The sequence below is a fragment of the Perca flavescens genome, chromosome 23 (genome assembly GCF_004354835.1).
Source record: "Perca flavescens isolate YP-PL-M2 chromosome 23, PFLA_1.0, whole genome shotgun sequence".
NCBI lineage: Eukaryota > Metazoa > Chordata > Actinopteri > Perciformes > Percidae > Perca > Perca flavescens.
Window position 1 is genome coordinate 12,016,441 of NC_041353.1, and position 17,928 is coordinate 12,034,368.

Sequence of the window (17,928 nt, forward strand, 5' to 3'; positions counted from 1 at the left end):
AAACTTGCCATTTTCAGCATGTAGCTTGCTAGCTCGAATTATATTGTTGTTTCCCAAAGCGAAGGGATTTTGAGAACGGCAACACAGAGAGAGGACGCTGAGGGACCAGATGTCAGGCAATTATCCTGGAAATGTACTTCCGTTGATCCAGACTAGATTCAGGTTGACAGCACCAGGATAACACTAAAACTAAAAACTAAAACTAATATCTGGATACTACCCAGGTGAACACCACTCCTCATAATATCCAGTTTGCCACTTAAGCATTTGAGCGTGCGATAAACACGGGACCACCATGTTTACACGTAAATGCTGTCATTTCTTCTTCATTATCTGTGCTGGTGAGTTCTACCCACCACATGCAAAATGTTCATTAAATTGGCATGGTTTTGCATGTGTGTGCGTGCCTGTCTGCTATGGCTGTATGTGTAATGCTGAGACATTGCAAATGACCTAAGGACTATAGGGAAGCTTATTTCTGCAACCACTTGCATTTCCTTTCTAATTGTTCCTCTTCTGCCCATAAACCTCCTACTTTGTGTGTGTGTGTGCATGTTTCGGTGTGTGTGTATGTGTGTGTGTAGGTATGTTAAAGAGAGAAAGAAGGTCCTTTTCTCTCTGCTAGCAGTGTCAGCAGGTGAGCTGCCCTATTGGGAGAAAAGAGAGAAATTGCCAAAGCATGCAAATTGCTACTCCAAGGGGAGATCAATTAGGTGCATAGCGGCTGGAGCAGAAAGGCAAGGATGGGCGTAGAGGGGCATGGGTCCATGCAGAGAGATGGTGCAGAGCCATGCTGATCACCTCCTCTGAGACGATACATTACTCCTCCTCTTCCGTCCTTTTCCTCAATCCATGGACTGATCCTATTGGCCAAAGCTCTCCCTGCACAATGCCTTTTAAACCTTTACTGTGCCTCAGCCTCATTCCTTTTTCTGTCTAGCCCATTTCTTTTCTAATTATAGATTGTGCTAGAATCTTAAGTGTGTGGCCTCTTCACCTGTTTTCCTCATTATTCTTTGTAAAGATGCTCTGCTCTAATCTGTGCCAGATAAATTTAGAACATAAATCACACTAGAGTCTTCATATGCATAATGGATATTAATCAATACCATGTGACAATTGCCTTGAATTTTTAGTAATTTGTTGGTTATGTTTATGTTGCTGTTGTTCACTGGGCTTTGTCTCTTCCCTCTTTAGGTACATAATGTCCTCCATCTCAATAGAGGCTTGATCTGGATTGGCCGATAGCACTGGACTGTGCCTACTTTCCTCTCCTCTACCACTCACAGCCTCAGAACAGCCATGACGTCCCTTACCAGGACACGGACCTGCTTTTTTGTATGCTGCTTCCTGTCCAGTCTGGTGCTTCCAGTGACGTCAAAATCAGTGGTGCAAGCCCCACAGCCTCACAGTGCCGGCTCCCAAGTGATCACAGCATCCCTTCAGGCGGAGGATTATGAATCATTTCATGCTGAGAACCCTGAATGGACATTCAATCATTTGGCAGTGGACTATCGCAATGGTAATGTTTATTTGGGAGCCGTCAATCGCATATACAAACTGTCCCCAGCCTTGGAGGTTCAGGTGTCCCATGAAACTGGCCCGGATGAAGACAACCGCAAATGCTACCCACCACGTATCGTCCAGCCCTGCAGTGAGCCATTAACACTCACCAACAATGTCAACAAGATGCTTCTGATGGATTACCGGGAGAACCGGCTGCTGGCATGTGGCAGCCTATACCAGGGCATCTGCAAACTCCTCCGCCTAGATGACCTTTTCAAACTAGGAGAGCCCTTTCACAAGAAGGAGCACTACCTCTCTGGTGTCAATGAGAGTGGCTCTGTGTTTGGGGTCATTGTGTCATATGGCAATGCCTCTCCGGACATGCTGTTTGTAGCCACAGCAGTAGATGGCAAACCCGAGTACTTCCCTACCATTTCTAGCCGCAAGTTGGCCAGAAACTCAGAGGAGGATGGCATGTTTGCCTATGTCTTCCATGATGAGTTTGTGGCTTCTATGATTAAGATTCCTTCAGACACCTTCACTGTCATCCCAGACTTTGACATATACTACATTTATGGCTTTGCCAGTGGGAACTTTGTCTACTTCCTGACTTTGCAGCCTGAAATGGGGGGCGGGCCAACCACTGGATCCTCCTCTACTGGTCGGGAACAGGTCTACACCTCCAAGATAGTCCGCCTCTGCAAGGCAGATACTGCCTTCAACTCCTATGTGGAGGTGCCTATTGGATGCATCAGTGGCAACGTGGAGTACCGATTACTTGAGGCGGCCTACCTGTCCAAAGCTGGTGCTATCCTGGCACGCTCACTAGATGTGGCACCGGATGATGATGTTTTGTTCGCCGTCTTCTCAAAAGGCCAAAAAAGGCGTCCACGCCAGGCCTCGCAGGACTCTGCACTGTGTGTCTTCTCTCTGCGGAAGATCAATGAGAAAATCAAGGAGCGGCTGCAGTCGTGCTACAAGGGTGAGGGCACACTGGACCTGGCTTGGCTCAAAGTCAAAGATATTCCCTGCAGCAGTGCGGTGAGTACTACTGGAACATACACACACACATACACACACACGCAAGTTTAATGACAGTACTGGGGAAATATATACTATATTGATAGGTCTTTTTTATTCCACACATAATTTGCATGCACAAGTACACACGTTATCTACTGTAACATGTAGTACCTTGCTCCTAATCTGCCAGAACTGCGGGTATCGAGCAGTTCTTATTCAAGTAGAATATATCAAACCCATTTAGGAAAAGGGTATTTTATGAGACTACATTAACAAAAACTAAACAGTGATGACTTCTTATTGCTGCAATAGTTTTTTACTGTAGGACACCATAGGTGAGTCTCTGAAAATCAGTAAAGGCTCTCCCACGGTTACTATAATGAGCTGGGGTGCACTGCAGGAGGCCGTCATGAACAGTGTTCTTGGGCGGGTTCATGCTCCATCCCATTATGATGCAATATTAACCATCCACTGCCTCTTTTAATCCGCTCACCCTTTAAACAATGCAGCTGAATGCTCAGCCAAATTACCATAATTCCATTCTCCATAACAGCATTACAAATTCAGTGATTCAGTTCATTTGATTTCTCACTTTGTGCACATAAAAAACAAGGTTAAATTGGGTGTTACGTGTTCAGACCACCTCCACAAGCAGCCAAATCTGTTTCATGCATTTTTTTTCTTGATCTCATTACGTCATTAATAAAAGCTGCCAACCTCAAGAAATTTAAAATTACCATGATCAGAGTGCATTTATTATTTATCATGTTCCTCTACATGAACCATCTGCTCACTTGCCAATTTTGAGTTCAGAGAGGTGTAGATTATGTGTTAAAATAACAGACTGCTCTGAAGTTGTCTGTTTTTTAGAGTTTCAATCAATTTAAGGTGTCTTGTTGCAAATAGATGCTTGAAAAATTTTGCATTGGATTTTTTTTAATATTTTCTATAACTGACTAAGTAACCTGTAGATAATTCATGAAACTACATGTAAAGTACTTTATGTAATATAGACAAAACTTAGTGCATTCAACCTCCATAAGCTTTGTATCATTAGAGAAGACTGAATGAGTGAAACGGACTGTTGAGCAAAAATACACATTTTTTACCAAGAAATGTAATTATTGTAACGACGACTAGTATCTTCCTTACTCAGGCAAGTCTTCCTTATTATCTACAAGAGCCTCAAATGAAAATTTATACAGCCAAAAATACTTCTAATAAGAATGTTATCGCTTAGTCGAGGCCGTATTTCAGAAACATAAATTTGATCCTCTCACTGCGCCTCAGTCCATATTGTCCTGACCTTAGCCATGCACTATCTCCAGACATTATGAAGTTGACCCTCTCTTGTATTTGGTTCTGGAATCACAGTGTTTATCTATTAATCCGTCTCTGGCAAGGCACACGTGCCCGGCGCCTTTGTCTGCTGCTTGAGGGCCTGATAAATCATGCCTGGGGTGGAGCTGTCAGCAGGGAGAGGAAGTGTGAGGGAGCACACAGGGGTTAGTGCTGAATAATGATGCCATTTCAGCATGCGCCACAGTATCGCCACCGCCACTGCATAAATTAGACCCTGCTGAACAAGTGACTGTAGACTCTGCAGGAGATAGATGAGTTGTGATACACGTACACACACACACACACACACACACACACACACACGTGCCACCACACTTGTAAGTATGGCTACTGCAGAGATGGATATGGAAGCTTTAAAAAGCAGAGAAAGGCAAGTAGAATAATAGCAATACATAAATTGTTATATGAAAGGCTTAAGTAATTTAATAAAATGTAGATTTGATGATTCCAGACTGCTTTAGAGTGGAGTTCATACTACAGCCATAAATAATGAGTCATATTTAAATACATACACACATATAAATCAGAGGCTTATTGGTTGAGCATTAGTAAATTAGTTGATAGTAAATATAGGCCATATATATATTTCCTATGAGTGTTTTCACAATGATACCATGTTAAGATAAAGAGTTTTGGGCAAACATTACTGTGTGTGTGTGTGTGTGTGTGTGTGTGTGTGTGTGTGTGTGTGTGTGTGTGTGTGTGTGTGTGTGTGTGTGTGTGTGTGCGTGCGTGCGTGCATGCACGTGATGGTTGGTGTGGTGTGTCTAATATCCCATAGTTGATATTTTTATGAATTGTTGGTTGTTAGTCACTGTTTAATTCCTTTCCTGCTTTAAATGATGCATGACTGGGAGCACCGTGTCTTATCAGAATTTTTTGGATCAAAAATAGGATTAAGACGGATGAAGATTATTGTATGTAATGTATGGAGGTGTCTTTCAGATGTATGTTCATTCACTGTTTAACGGTTCATATTTTTTAACTTACTTAAACTCATAAAAAGACTCATATTAGAAGCTCATTTTCAGATCATTTTCTCCTCTTATTTCTTTCCACTTTGTAGAATTGGAGGGATTTAGTTACCTTGCAGCTTTGCAAGAGGACCTTGTGAATTGTAAATAGCAGTTGTTAGTGTTAACTTGGAGAAGGACACTCAACCATTTTTAAATGTGCCAGCAAAACCAGTTGGCCTAAAAAAACTTCTCCTTGTAAAAGAGAGAAATGTTTAAAAAACTAAATCAACTGAATTGACTGAAACATTTATGTTTTGAGATATTAATGTTTTGGGAAGAGAAATAATCAAATCATCAAAGTACTTTAGGTATAGATATGTTCAAGGACACAGGCCTGAGTAGCACAGAATTTTACACTCACCCCCATCAGACATTGCCATTAAACCATCTTTAGGAGGATTTCTGTTGAGTGGCAGAGATGGAAAGAGGCAGAACTTGAGAAGAAAAAGTATGTACAGAGAGTGGTATGATGGGAGAGAAAGCAGTAGAGAGGATAGATGGTAAGTGAGTGAGTGAGGAGGGATGCTTCCTCTCTCCCCCAAATGTCCACGCTTGGCTGAGCCACATAATGCGTGCTCAACAGTATAAGTCTGCAAAGGGCCTGCATCCATAGATCATTGTGAAGTGGCATGTGACCTATAAAAAAAACACAGTGCCTGCTCCCTCCATGTTCACTGTGTCAGCAAAAAAAAACAGAACAACAAAACACCGGGATCGCAATAAATTCACTCTGCTCTCTTCTCTCTCATCCTTGATTCATTGCTTACTGCCTGTGCTGCTCTTTTCTCCTTTTGCCTGTCCTCCACATGTTCTTATAAAAATAGTTGCCACCATCCCATCTTCTTATTCTCTGTCATGCTTTCCCTCCTTGAGTCTGTCCTTCTCTCCTCTTTATTTCCTCTTATGGTGCTTTCCATAAGCACAGCATGAAGTTTTGTTCCTTCTAAACATGGACAAGAAAATTACAAGGTCGCCCGTAAGTCCCTGACAGGCCACGGCCATCCCCTCATCCCGTCTGCTAATGATCATTAATTACATGTCATTAACTAACATGCCAAGGGCTATTCTTCCACATTTGTCATGTGCTATCGACTTCACATTCTGAATTCACTCCAATTAATTAGATTATTCTACTCGGCCGCTGCTGTTTCTTTGAGTTTTTCTCTTGATCTCTCTCACAGTCCTCCCAACACACACTTATCCCTTCCTCGTTTCATCCTCCATTAGAAAGGAACTTTTCCAATATGTCATTCTCTGTCTTCTCACATAGGCTCATATTTCATATTATTGACTCTTTCCTATCTTTTATTTTGTTCTGTGTTTGGAATGGTGTTGTCTCCCGTGCTGACCATCTCCATCCCTCCTCCTCCTGATTGCGGAGCTTAATCAGTGGCTGGCTGCTGATGAATCAGTCTAGGCCACATCCTCAGGAAGGGAAAGGCTAGTGGATTCATTAAGAACATCCAGACTGTCCCCCCCCCACCTCCACACACACACACACACACACTTCACCCCACTCCATCCACATATCTGCAACCCTGCTGGCTGGCTCGCTAATTAAATCTCCATACATGATACCACTTGCTAAAGGTCAGAATCCATCACAATATCATTATTCTGTGATTAAACAAATGTCTCCCGCTTCCTACACTATACTCTGCTGGCTGCCCTCTGCCTGAAAAACACTGACGGAATTGCCTTCATTTTTTGCTCTGTCATTCTTGTCTTTTGTTGAGCTCTTTAAAAAGTCTTTTGTTTGCTCTGTCACTTTTTTCCCAACATCTCATTCTCTCACTCCCCAGTGAGCAGTACTGTACAATATTTATAAAGTAATTTTGCCAAATACGGGGCAGCTTCTAGCTCACCCAGTAAGAGCGTGCGCCCCATGTTGGCAGAGTACTGCAGCGGCACGGGTTTGAATCTGACCTGCTGCCCTTTGCTGCGTGTCATCCCTCATCTCTCTCCCCCTTTCAAGTCTATCCACTGTCACTTCATAATAAAGGGAAAGACATTTTGCCAAATACACCAATTCAGTTGACCAAGCTATATCAAATGCAAACCAACACAACAACTAATACAATCAACCCTACCTAGTTTATCATAGTCATGGATTTGATTGATAGAATTGTAGTACTGTATAACATTATACTAAAAGAAATCTCTATTATTTTGTCCACCAACATATATCTTACACCTTTAAAGGTGACGCAGTCCAATATAACTCCCCCACTAAGTACATCCTGACAAATGATCACTGAGTTATATTAACGTCTCTCTACACAGCATCAACAAAAAGAGAATATAAAAGCTGTATTGGATTGTGATAGTTGTAACGAAGAATCTCTAATAAACTGTCAAACTCTAGTTGGTTATACATGCAGACTTGTTTTTTTCAATTTAGTTTTTTTTTTTTATCACTTCAATAAATAGTGTTTGGTAGAAAATAAGATGTAAAGGCCAAGTAATCATTCCAAAAGAAATAATGAAAGATTTCCTGCCAGTGCACAGTGAAGTGGAAAACATGGGTTAGGAAGTTATCTGACACACCTTTCTCTTTATGATATTGAGTTCTATTTTCAGCCCCTAGTTTGATTTGTGAATTCCCTTCTTTTTTCCAATCTCTGCATCTCTAAAACTCCCATATTGCCTCGGACAATTTCCTACCTTCTCTCTCTCTCCTGGCTCTGCTTTAGTGATGTAGCTAATGGTTGACAGGTGCAAGCATCTGCAAACATGAATTATCAAAATATCACATGCTCATCAAAGCCTTCCTCCTCGAATTGAAACCTGCCAATGTAACACGCAAATAAATCAACATTGTTTCAGGCACACCCTGTGAAGTGTGTGTACAGCCTAGTATATTCACACTAACATTTTCCATCATAGTTTAATGTGAATGTGCACTAACTAACTATAATTCCCCATTTTTTATTCTGTAACTGCACAGATCTGCCAAGATTGATGGCCCATCTTCCTTGATCTGTATCTATATATCTATACTGGGACTGTTTTAAAAACAATTCGGACAATTCGGCCATTGAACCAGCCAGGGCTGGTTCAATGGCCAACATCCAAGGCAGATCAGAAGTAATTATGTGTGTTTGTAAGAACATTTGACCAGCAGGGCGGTTTCTTTCTTCCTTTGACATTCTGCATCTCGCTCATTGTGTTTCTGCCTGAAACGGGCATCTAAAAGCAGAAGAGCCCTTAGATGGCTCAATCAAGTATAAGGGTTGACAGTTTCCAAAACAGACTATTTTTGTGAAGAGGGAAATAGGAAAATGATTTATGGAAACAGGACACAAGTGGGAGAGTGACTTGTGCATTGCACATCTCACTGTGTGTGTGTGTGTGTGTGTGTGTGTGTGTGCATGTGCGTGCGTGTGTGTGTATGTGTGTCTGTGTGTGTGTTCTGTCATGCGTCGCTAGTGTGATGGAGGGCGGTATGGATGAGTAGTCGGACAGACTAAGTCTTGGCACAGTAGCCAGAGGTCCACCTGATACACACCATGCACACATAAGCACACACACTCTCTAACTGTCAGGCACACGGACAAGTGAAGGGTAGAGCTTCATTTAAACATGCAGACTCAAAGGTTTTAGCTAAATAAAAATGGTACCAGATGTGATTCTTCAGCTTGAAGTAGATTAGAGAACATCACAGAAGTGGCTACTAGAAAACCTGGTCTATTGAGAAGATCATAACCATCAAACAATATATTTTCCACTTTTTTCCAAAAGCTACTGGCTTCAAGTAGAAGCGTTGATTCAGAATAAACTTCATTAAAGTATTTTTGTGCCAAATTACAGTTAGTCTGTCGACATTTCCAACCATCATATTTGTAGCCAGTCTCAAATAGTCTCAAATAGTACACTCAGTTGGCACTTTATTAGGTCCACTTAGCTAAAACCAATGCAGTCTAATACAATTGTCCTGCAATAAATCCTACATTCATGAAGTCTTTGCTAAACATTTTATAACAAATTGTATTTGGAGAGACTTAAACACATACTGCATAAAGAAACATAAAACAGTTTTCATCCAGTCAAATTTTTCTACTGACCTCAAAACCTCAAACATTCTCCTGCATATACTGATATACAACTAAAGTAATGAATACTGTTTTTGCAGATGCTTCAAAGGGACTTACTGTTGCTGCAGGAATCATACTGTACAGCCAGTTTTAGTATAGTTAAATTGAATGTTGACATTATATCTTACAATGAACACTGCAGACCCACTTAGTCAGACATAATTCTCTAGTGCCGCCAATCATCCTGGCAGGTTAGTCATTTAGCTCAGTAGGCTAGAGAGAATACTGGATGTCTTAAGTGGCTAATTATACAAAGAGTAACCTCTAGTATGTATATATATATATATATATATATATATATATATATATATATATATATATATATATATATATATATACACACTCCATGGCAGTTTTGCCTCACTCAACAGTAAAGCAAGCTACTTACAAACAACACAACTTTTTTATTATAAAAAAACAAAGTGCAGAATGAGCATACCAAATTGGATTGGTTAAGAAAGTCATTGAAACAGCCACACGTGTAGAGTATAATAATGCATTAAAGAGGAGTAGCTAAAAGTGCAAGAAAATCTTTGGAGCCTTCAACGGTTGAGCAGCATCATGATGCGAATTGTCTCTGTGGTTTAATGTGTGTCATTAACTTCGTGAACTTGCAGGAAATGGAACGGACCCTTACAACAGCAAGCCCAGATTAGGCCATACATCAGAGAGTGTTGGAGAGCAGATCTCTTTCAGTCCCCACTAATCGCATTGAGCAACTCTCTCTCTGTTTTGCGTGCGCCCACTGCCCCCTCTCTTTCTCTTCACTCTGTATCTGCTGATCCCTCCGCACAGTCCAGAAGAGAGCTCTCTTTGTGCCGGTGCTGGCAGGCTAACAGAAGCAGAGAGATGGATATGGCTGAGAGTGACCTGATTCTGCCTCAGTGCCTGGCCTGTTTCCAAATACAGAGGCTCGGCTCTCCTGTCCCTCTGACTTTAGGGAGGAACCCTCCGTCTTTCTCCTCTGTTGCTACCCTGCAGGACTCTGGCTTAAATATACACCGGACCTGAGAAAGAATTGAGTTTGTAGTTTCAAGTAATTTGAGTTGTTAGTCACTGTTATTAATCTAGCAGTTTGCACACATAGTCAGAGGTCTACAACTATCTGTACCATTAATAATGTGTCTACGTCCTGTATTTAAGGCACCGAAAAATAAAAGCAAGAAAATAAACGGTAAGGATTGAGCTTAAATTGAATTAATTCAAAGCATTCTGTTAGCATTAGTAAACACCCAAATTATCTTATTAAAGAACAACAATCCTCTGTGGTGTAAGCAATTAATCTATCTATGTAAGCGGTCTGCACCACCTTTGTTCTTACTTGCAAATATTCAGTTCAATTTTATTTATAGTGTCAAATCATAACAGAGTTATCTCGTGACACTTTACAGATAGAGTAGGTCTAGACCACACTCTATAATTTCCAAAGCCCCAACAATTACAGTAATTCCCTCAAGAGCAAGCATTAGCAGTGGCTGTTGCGACAGTGGCGAGGAAAACTCCCTTTTAGGAAGAAACCTCGGACAGACCCAGACTCTTGGTAGGCGGTGTCTGACGGGGCCAGTTGGGGGTGTGATGAACAGTGGCATAATAATCACATTAAAGATAATGGAACAGTGACTTCGAGGTAGTCCTGGAAGTTCATGTCATAGCAGGGCACATCGTGTCATACTGAGTAGTGCAGTCTCCTATACCGGATCCTGACTACTCTGTGCGTATGAACATCACAGCAGGACGTTGCAGGATGTAACGTGGCGCTGCAGAGCACGGGTGGGTGCAGCAGACGCAGCAGGATGCGGCCGGGCGTTGAAGGGAATCACAGAGCATAGCTCTGCGAAAAAGAAACATAAACTCCCCAGAGCTAACTATAAGCTTTATCAAAGAGGAGAGTTTTCAGTTTACTCTTAAATGTATTTTAAATATCTCTGAACATTTTGTTAAGTCCTACAACAATTCATATTTTGTGTCTATGCAGAAGTTAATAAATCAAATCTGTGCATACAAGTATCTTGAGTGAGATCATTTTAAAGTAAAAGACAGAATAAGAAGATGAAAAGTAATCCTCAAGGGCTACATGTAGGCAATGTCTGCCAATGGTTGGCCATCAGAAGTTGGACATAAATGGTTGAGAGAGAAAAAGCAGTGAAAAATGGAAGCCTTCTCCGTTTGAAAATGTATTAATAAAATGGGTTTAGAGAAAGAAAAGGGGCATACAATGTAATAGATGCTGTGACAGCAGTGTCCTATTGGCTGACAATGTCAAGGGCTACATTGATATTATTTGATATTCTGACTAGAGACGTCTATGGCATCACAACTACAAATGTCATGTTTCGGTGGTAGCGTAATGAAAATGTGTCTGCTTCCTGAAAGGGCTGACGGACAAAGTATATTTCATGAGATTGCAGAATGTGGGACAGAGATGGCAGCTGTGATTGGCAACCAGTTGAAATAATACAGCATATGTCAGTAACAAGAGATGAAAACACGCACGCACGCACGCACGCACGCACGCACGCACGCACGCACGCACGCACTCTTTTGGAAAAGTCTTGGAAAAATCTTGGGAAAAATGGCTGCACCTTTAATTATCTTTTGAGGCTGTTTCAATCATCGAGGCTCCAAATACTACATTTTGCTTGTGATGGCCCCTGTTAACGTTTGAACCCTGGGACAATAAGGCTCCTCTATAACTGATGGCAACACGGAGAAGGTGTGTTTTTATGTCACAAAAACAATGCATAGTAAGAATGCATAGAAAAAACATACAGCAAGTTGACACTATAGTAGAGATCGGTGTTGGTGTTAGTACATCAGAAAAGAGGAGGAATTCTGTTGATCATGAGTTGTCTCAAAAAGGGTGCGGGGTTTAGCAGCTACAGTAAAACTGCAAACCAGAAAGATATTTTACTGTGATTTCACAGAACAACCCTGGTTGTCATCAGAGCACCATTTATCTAGCAGTGAGCCACCACATGACTTGTAGGACCTGTAGAGAGTGCATTCTTGACAACAGCTCATTCTAAAAGGTCAGGGGGAGAAGGGCAAGGAGAGGGTAGAGAAAGAAATTCCACTTTAATATGTTTTTTCTTGTGCACCAATATTCATCTTTGTTGATTCTCTTGGGTATCACAGTCTGCATTGTTATCTATAATCTCTCCTTTCTTCACCTGTCTTTGGCCTTGCTCCTTTTTGTCCTCATCTCAACCCTCCAACCACATGACATAATCTTGACCCAAATTTAGGTCATCAGTATTGATCATCCATGCCACTTCATGTAACCCCATGTTATAGCCTAAAGCTCATTGTGGCCTCAACCAGCCATATTCCATTTGTCTAATGAACGCACACCTCATATTTCTTCTGTGGCTCAGTCTGAGGCTTCTGATGATGATGGCCTTTAGTGAAAGGTTGTGAGGAGACACTTGCTGCTTGCAAGATTGATCGAAAGCCTATAGGGGGTGCACTTCCAGGAGGAAAAATGGAAAATAAAACCTAAACTAAAAGACACTCTGCCCCCCAGAGCACCCCACCTCTGACAGCTCAAACCACTAGGCTGTAGAAGCGTGAAGTGTAAACTGTTCGATAGGTTTTCATCCAAATGAAAGCCAAGATTTTATCGGTGCATAGTCACCGTTTTCTTCTAAAGGAAGCATATATGTAAGGCCCAAGTAATTTGCCATAAGCTAAACGTTAAATTTTACCATTTCTTGTTTTGCTTTGCCAGCTATGTTCCTTTTGTTGTTAAACATTAATTTATTTTCAGTTTACCTTGTGTTTGGCTTATAATTATCTGTTATCAACAGATGCATACCTAATCATTTATATAAGACCAGTACTGTTCGTAATGCGTAACTAGGGCATCATTTGAACATTCAGATCAGTCCACAAGAAGTTGCTTTTTATAGTCATTACAGTAATGCTTGTGTTTCATAACTCATACCCACAATCTCCCCTTACTACTGTTTTTTTGTGCATTTTGAAAGAAGTTAAAGGCCTCTCTCCCCACAGCAACCCACCACATTGCTAAGCTATTAATCAAGAGTGACGCCTGCTTCAGTCCTAAACCCAGTGTTTCAAATCCATCCATACACAGAATAATGACCAATCCCCAGCTCCATTATTCTCTTATCAAAACCCATAAGTCATTCTGCCCACAGTGATTGGTATGAATATCCCCCCCCCGGCAGGATAAAACACATGCATGCAAACACAAAATGTAGAGAGGCACAATACATGAAACACACCCATCTGCATTTAATGGCAAAATCAAAGCAGCATGTATTTCTCCCCACTCTGATTCAGATTTATTTATTTATATATATATATATATATATATATATATATATATATATATATATATATATATATATATATATATATATATATGCATTGCAGAGATTTGCCTCAGTGTGACGATGCAGCACTTCTTTTATTGTATTTCACTCTGTTCACTTTGAATCATTTCACATTGAATATGTTGCCATACTGGCATTTCTGCAGTTGCCGTTGCAGTGGCTGGACGTGGGGAATTGTGCCTGACAGAGCAGCCCCCAGCACTATTACAGAGCTAGAGCTTGACTGCAGTCTTCTTCCATCTTCATTTCTCTCTTACTTCTTTCCACATTTCTTGCATGCGAACCAGTAGACGCACACATGCATACAAATTCTCACACATATTTCTCATATACAAACTTTCTCCTTTTGTTGACCTCCCCACTATCCATATATATCCCTAACAGAAATACACTCACACACAAAATAGTGATTCTTATTTTCATTAATCTTGAGTTCACTCTTTGCTGTTTATCAGACCAGATGTAGGTTTATATCTGGATAACCATGCTCAGTACTGCTGTCAGGCTCTCTGAGGAAAACTGAGAAAAACTGAATATGATTTGTAATGTATTATTCTCTCTTCTTCTTCTCCACTGCAGCTCTTGACTATCGATGATGACTTTTGTGGCCTCGACATGAATGCGCCGTTGGGCGTGTCTGAGATGGTGCATGGCAAGCCTCTCTTCTCCGACGCCGTTGACAAAATGACCTCTGTCATTGCGTATGTGTACAAGAACCACTCGCTGGTCTTTGTGGGCACAAAAAGTGGACGAGTCAAGAAGGTAAGGAGCAGGAATACAGAATGAAGAGTAGCAGAGATTGCTGAATTGATGGAGGCAGATATTTGGTTTCTCTCTGTTAAAATGTGGAGAAAGGGCTGGGAATTGGGGACTGCTGGATTGGAGGAAGGATAGTAGTAGTAAGGCAGATTGACTTTCAGGCAAATCAGCTGAGTCGGCTGCATTTGCAGGGGGGAAGAGATGTGTGTGTGCATGGAAGAAAGGGAGAGTGAAAGGAAGAAGTGTGTGTACTTCACTGTGGAGAGAATTTGAATGTGCCTGTGTGTGTTTTGAGGAGGGGGGGGGGATCAGGAGAGCCCCTGAGGGTTTTTTATTCCTAGAGCCAAGCCTATCTGGTATCTCTCAACATCCTCCTCATCCATTGCACCATATATCACACATACACTCGTATACACCCAGTATCAGGAGTATGCGCTGTACTTTTCCTTCACTTTGGACTTGTATAAAATCCAGAGCCCTGGGGGCAGATTGTAGCACACATCAGCATGTTGCAGAACTTGCTAGACAACACAGATCAGCATGTTGCAGAATCGATTAGACAAAGTTTCTTATCTGTTTCTTGAGGCAAATTGAGGGATCAGAATAGGATGAACTACATAATTTAAGTGATTTATTTAGCTGCATTATAATGAATTAGTGGAATAAACTTTTCTTTTTTACAATTTACCATTTTTTGCATTTTTGTGTAGTTATTGGCAATTTAGATAGATGGAATCTAGATTATAATTACATTATTAGTAATTTTATGGGCTGTGATGGCTTTAAAGCTCCTGAAAAATGGACTGTTGCCATAGTGTTTTCTGAACATCTTTTACCACAACTGTCTCTCTCTTGAAAAACATGTCACACTGTGTGACAGCAAAGCCTTTGGCTAAACAAGATTTGTCTCCTCAGAGTTAAACAGCACTGGATAAGCTGGGTTTTGGCGTGTTGTTGCTTCCACCCTAGGTTCCCCTCCGCCCCGGTGCCCTCCCTTGTGTGGTAGCCCTTTTCTGGGCTAATGCGATGATGCACTGCTGCTAGGTGTGATAGAAGGGTGGTAGCTCCTGTGCTTTTACTCCCACTTTCTCGCACTCACACACACATATCGTAGGGCCATGACTGAGACTAATTCTGGGGCAGTAAGCCTCACAGGCCTGGTGAAACCATCATCACACAGAGAGGGGGGAAAAGCGAAGGATGGAGTGACTGAGGGAGGCAGAGGAAGGTTGAGCTGGAGGGGAGATTTTGGACAGATGGACTATATTCCTGAAATGCTGCATGCCTTAAAGGGAGGAAGAAAGTTTGTATGGGGACGGTTGAAGGGAGAAAAATGAAAGACCGACAGAGTGGAAAAAGTTAAATAAAAATGTGATTGAGGCCAGCACAAACAACTGATGTTGAGAGGGGATTGTTTACTGATACACAGGCAGACAGGAGTTCTAGTTTTTACATGTGATTATGGCCCCTGTCTGTGTTTTTTTTGTTCTGTATAAGAGCAGAGTGTTTGAGACACCGGTTCTCCATGTTGTATAATCAACACATAAGCAGATGTTTCAAACAGGGGAAATATGTAATCATATTTAATAGCTACTGCTCATCATGATGAAGGTGAGATTTAGTGGCTTTGAGTGTTAAAAGTATAATAAGTTGTTTTCAAGGTATTCTGAATATTGTTTTTGCTTCAGAATGTTTTTTTTTCCTGTTATCTTTGTGCTTTTCTTCCTCTTTCTGTTGGCCTCTCTCAAGACATCCCTCTCAAAGCCACATATTGGCACTTGAGAGAATCGTGTTTGCAGGATTTTGACATTGTTCTCATTCAAACTTGACATGAATGGAGATCAGATTGTGCACATATGGTATATTCAGGCAAAGAAACTCCACAGACACACCATCTTTGACAAAAGGGGATCAATATAGTGTGTCAACACAGACGTACACACATGCACACACAGCCCCATTACAACCCCATCCTCCCCTCCCATGTACATACTTCCCCTCCCCTGTCGTTAACTGTATACCATTAGATGACATCACAGGCAATAAAAGACAACAACAAGACAATAAAAGGTCTGAGCTTCAGTCCACCTCCTTCATCAGTGACTTTATAACCCCTCGGCTAATGGATTTTGATTTATATACACTCCTCCACCTTACTTGTTCCATCACTCAACCCCCTCCTTTCTCTCACTTCTTTTCTCACACACTGTCTTTCAGTCTTTCTGTTTTTTTCCAGTGTTATTTATGATCCTCTGACTAACACATCACCCTAAATAAATATAAACATTATGGTAAAAGAGAGTGGATGGACTTTAATGCAATGTTGTTTGGGTCAGCTAAATGTTAGTGTTTACTGGCTCGTATTTATGACATCATGAAATTGAGCTGGACAGGAAGCTGAGTGAATTAAATTAAATTTGTGTGTTAAATTGTTTTATGTGGTTTAATGGGGGTGAAAGTAAAATATTGTGAGTATAACCTGAGACCTGTGTACCAGACTACGGACATGGTTGTATTTCCTTAAATACTATATATATATATATATATAATAAATAAGGTTGGCCTGGAAAGAAACTGAAATTCACCAATGGAAAAAAAACAATGTGTCACTCTCAAATTGTTCTTTGAGGAATTTCCTCACTTTGCCCTCATGTTCTATCAATTTCAAGTTTCTCCTCACAAAGTAGTACAAGACCACACACACACACACACACACACACACACACACACACACACACACACACACACACACACACACACACACACACATCCCTTGCCTTAGATGTCGCTGATGGCTGAGTGGCTGTGTTGTGTAAAGTGCGTTTTGACACAGTCTAAGCTGAATTTCATAACACCCTCCTGTCAGCACAAAAGGCAGTGCTGTCGAATCAGTAGAATTCTGTACATACCCACAGCTACAGCCATGCTTGGCCTTTACTGCCTCGCACAAGGCATAAAACCCCTCACATCACACAGATCTGTACACCTCCATGCCTTTTCCTCACTCTTTTTGTTTCCACCTCACTTCTAGCTCTTTTGAATTGATAGAATGTCTCTTCTTCTCTACTTTTCACCAGACATCAGACTCTTATTTCTTTGCTTCCCCTCCCTTTCTCCATCTCTGTTTGCCCTCTCCTCATAATTTCCCTCTTCCTTTTCCCTTCATCTCTCCCTCCTCCCTGCGTCTATCTGTCCATGGCTGAGTGGAGTTGCTGTGAGAGCTCTTTGATGGCTACCTCCTGCCATTGGAAGTGAATGGACCATATGCCTTCTGTCAGCCTGTCTGTCGGTCAGTTTGTGTGTGCGTTGGTCTGTGGCTTAAGGTGGAGATGGAGATGTGATGGAGATAAAAGGCTGTGGCTGGGTAAGGTTTAAACCCATTTACTGCAGGTCAGTGCACAGCAGCAGGTCAAGGGGAAAGCTGTAACCCCCTGCAGGCTTTGGTTTAGTTTATGGTCATCTGGTCAGACTACACATTAGCATGAGAGGTACACGTCTGTATGGACACACATGCATGATACTCACACTGCACACAATTGCACAATGAACACTTACACCCACGTACACACTGTTGGACAAAGGCTGGCCAGTTACTTCCGTGGGGCCATAGATGGAGAGGTGGACTATAGGACTAGAGGGAGATGTGGAGGATAGAAGTGGAGAAAAAAGGGAGGGAAGAGATGAGATTGAGGGCCACCTGCCGAGGTGCTAATGCATCTCCACTCTATCCGTCCCAATGGGGGAGCATTGGCGCTCAATACAATGAGCAGCTAACCTTGAACTTGACATAGACAAAGACATGGCATGCAA

At 41.5% G+C, this 17,928-nt stretch overlaps 1 protein-coding gene across 1 annotated transcript in view; it reads left to right on the plus strand.

The window, feature by feature from the left end:
• plxna4 (plexin A4) overlaps window positions 1–17,928 on the plus strand; it is a 256,842-nt gene that overhangs the window by 24,749 nt on the left and 214,165 nt on the right. The window contains exons 2-3 of the mRNA XM_028570912.1: window positions 1,198–2,547; window positions 13,939–14,121. Coding sequence (XP_028426713.1) covers window positions 1,303–2,547; window positions 13,939–14,121 — 1,428 coding nt within the window. The 5' untranslated portion in view covers window positions 1,198–1,302. The remainder of the gene's footprint in view (window positions 1–1,197; window positions 2,548–13,938; window positions 14,122–17,928) is intronic.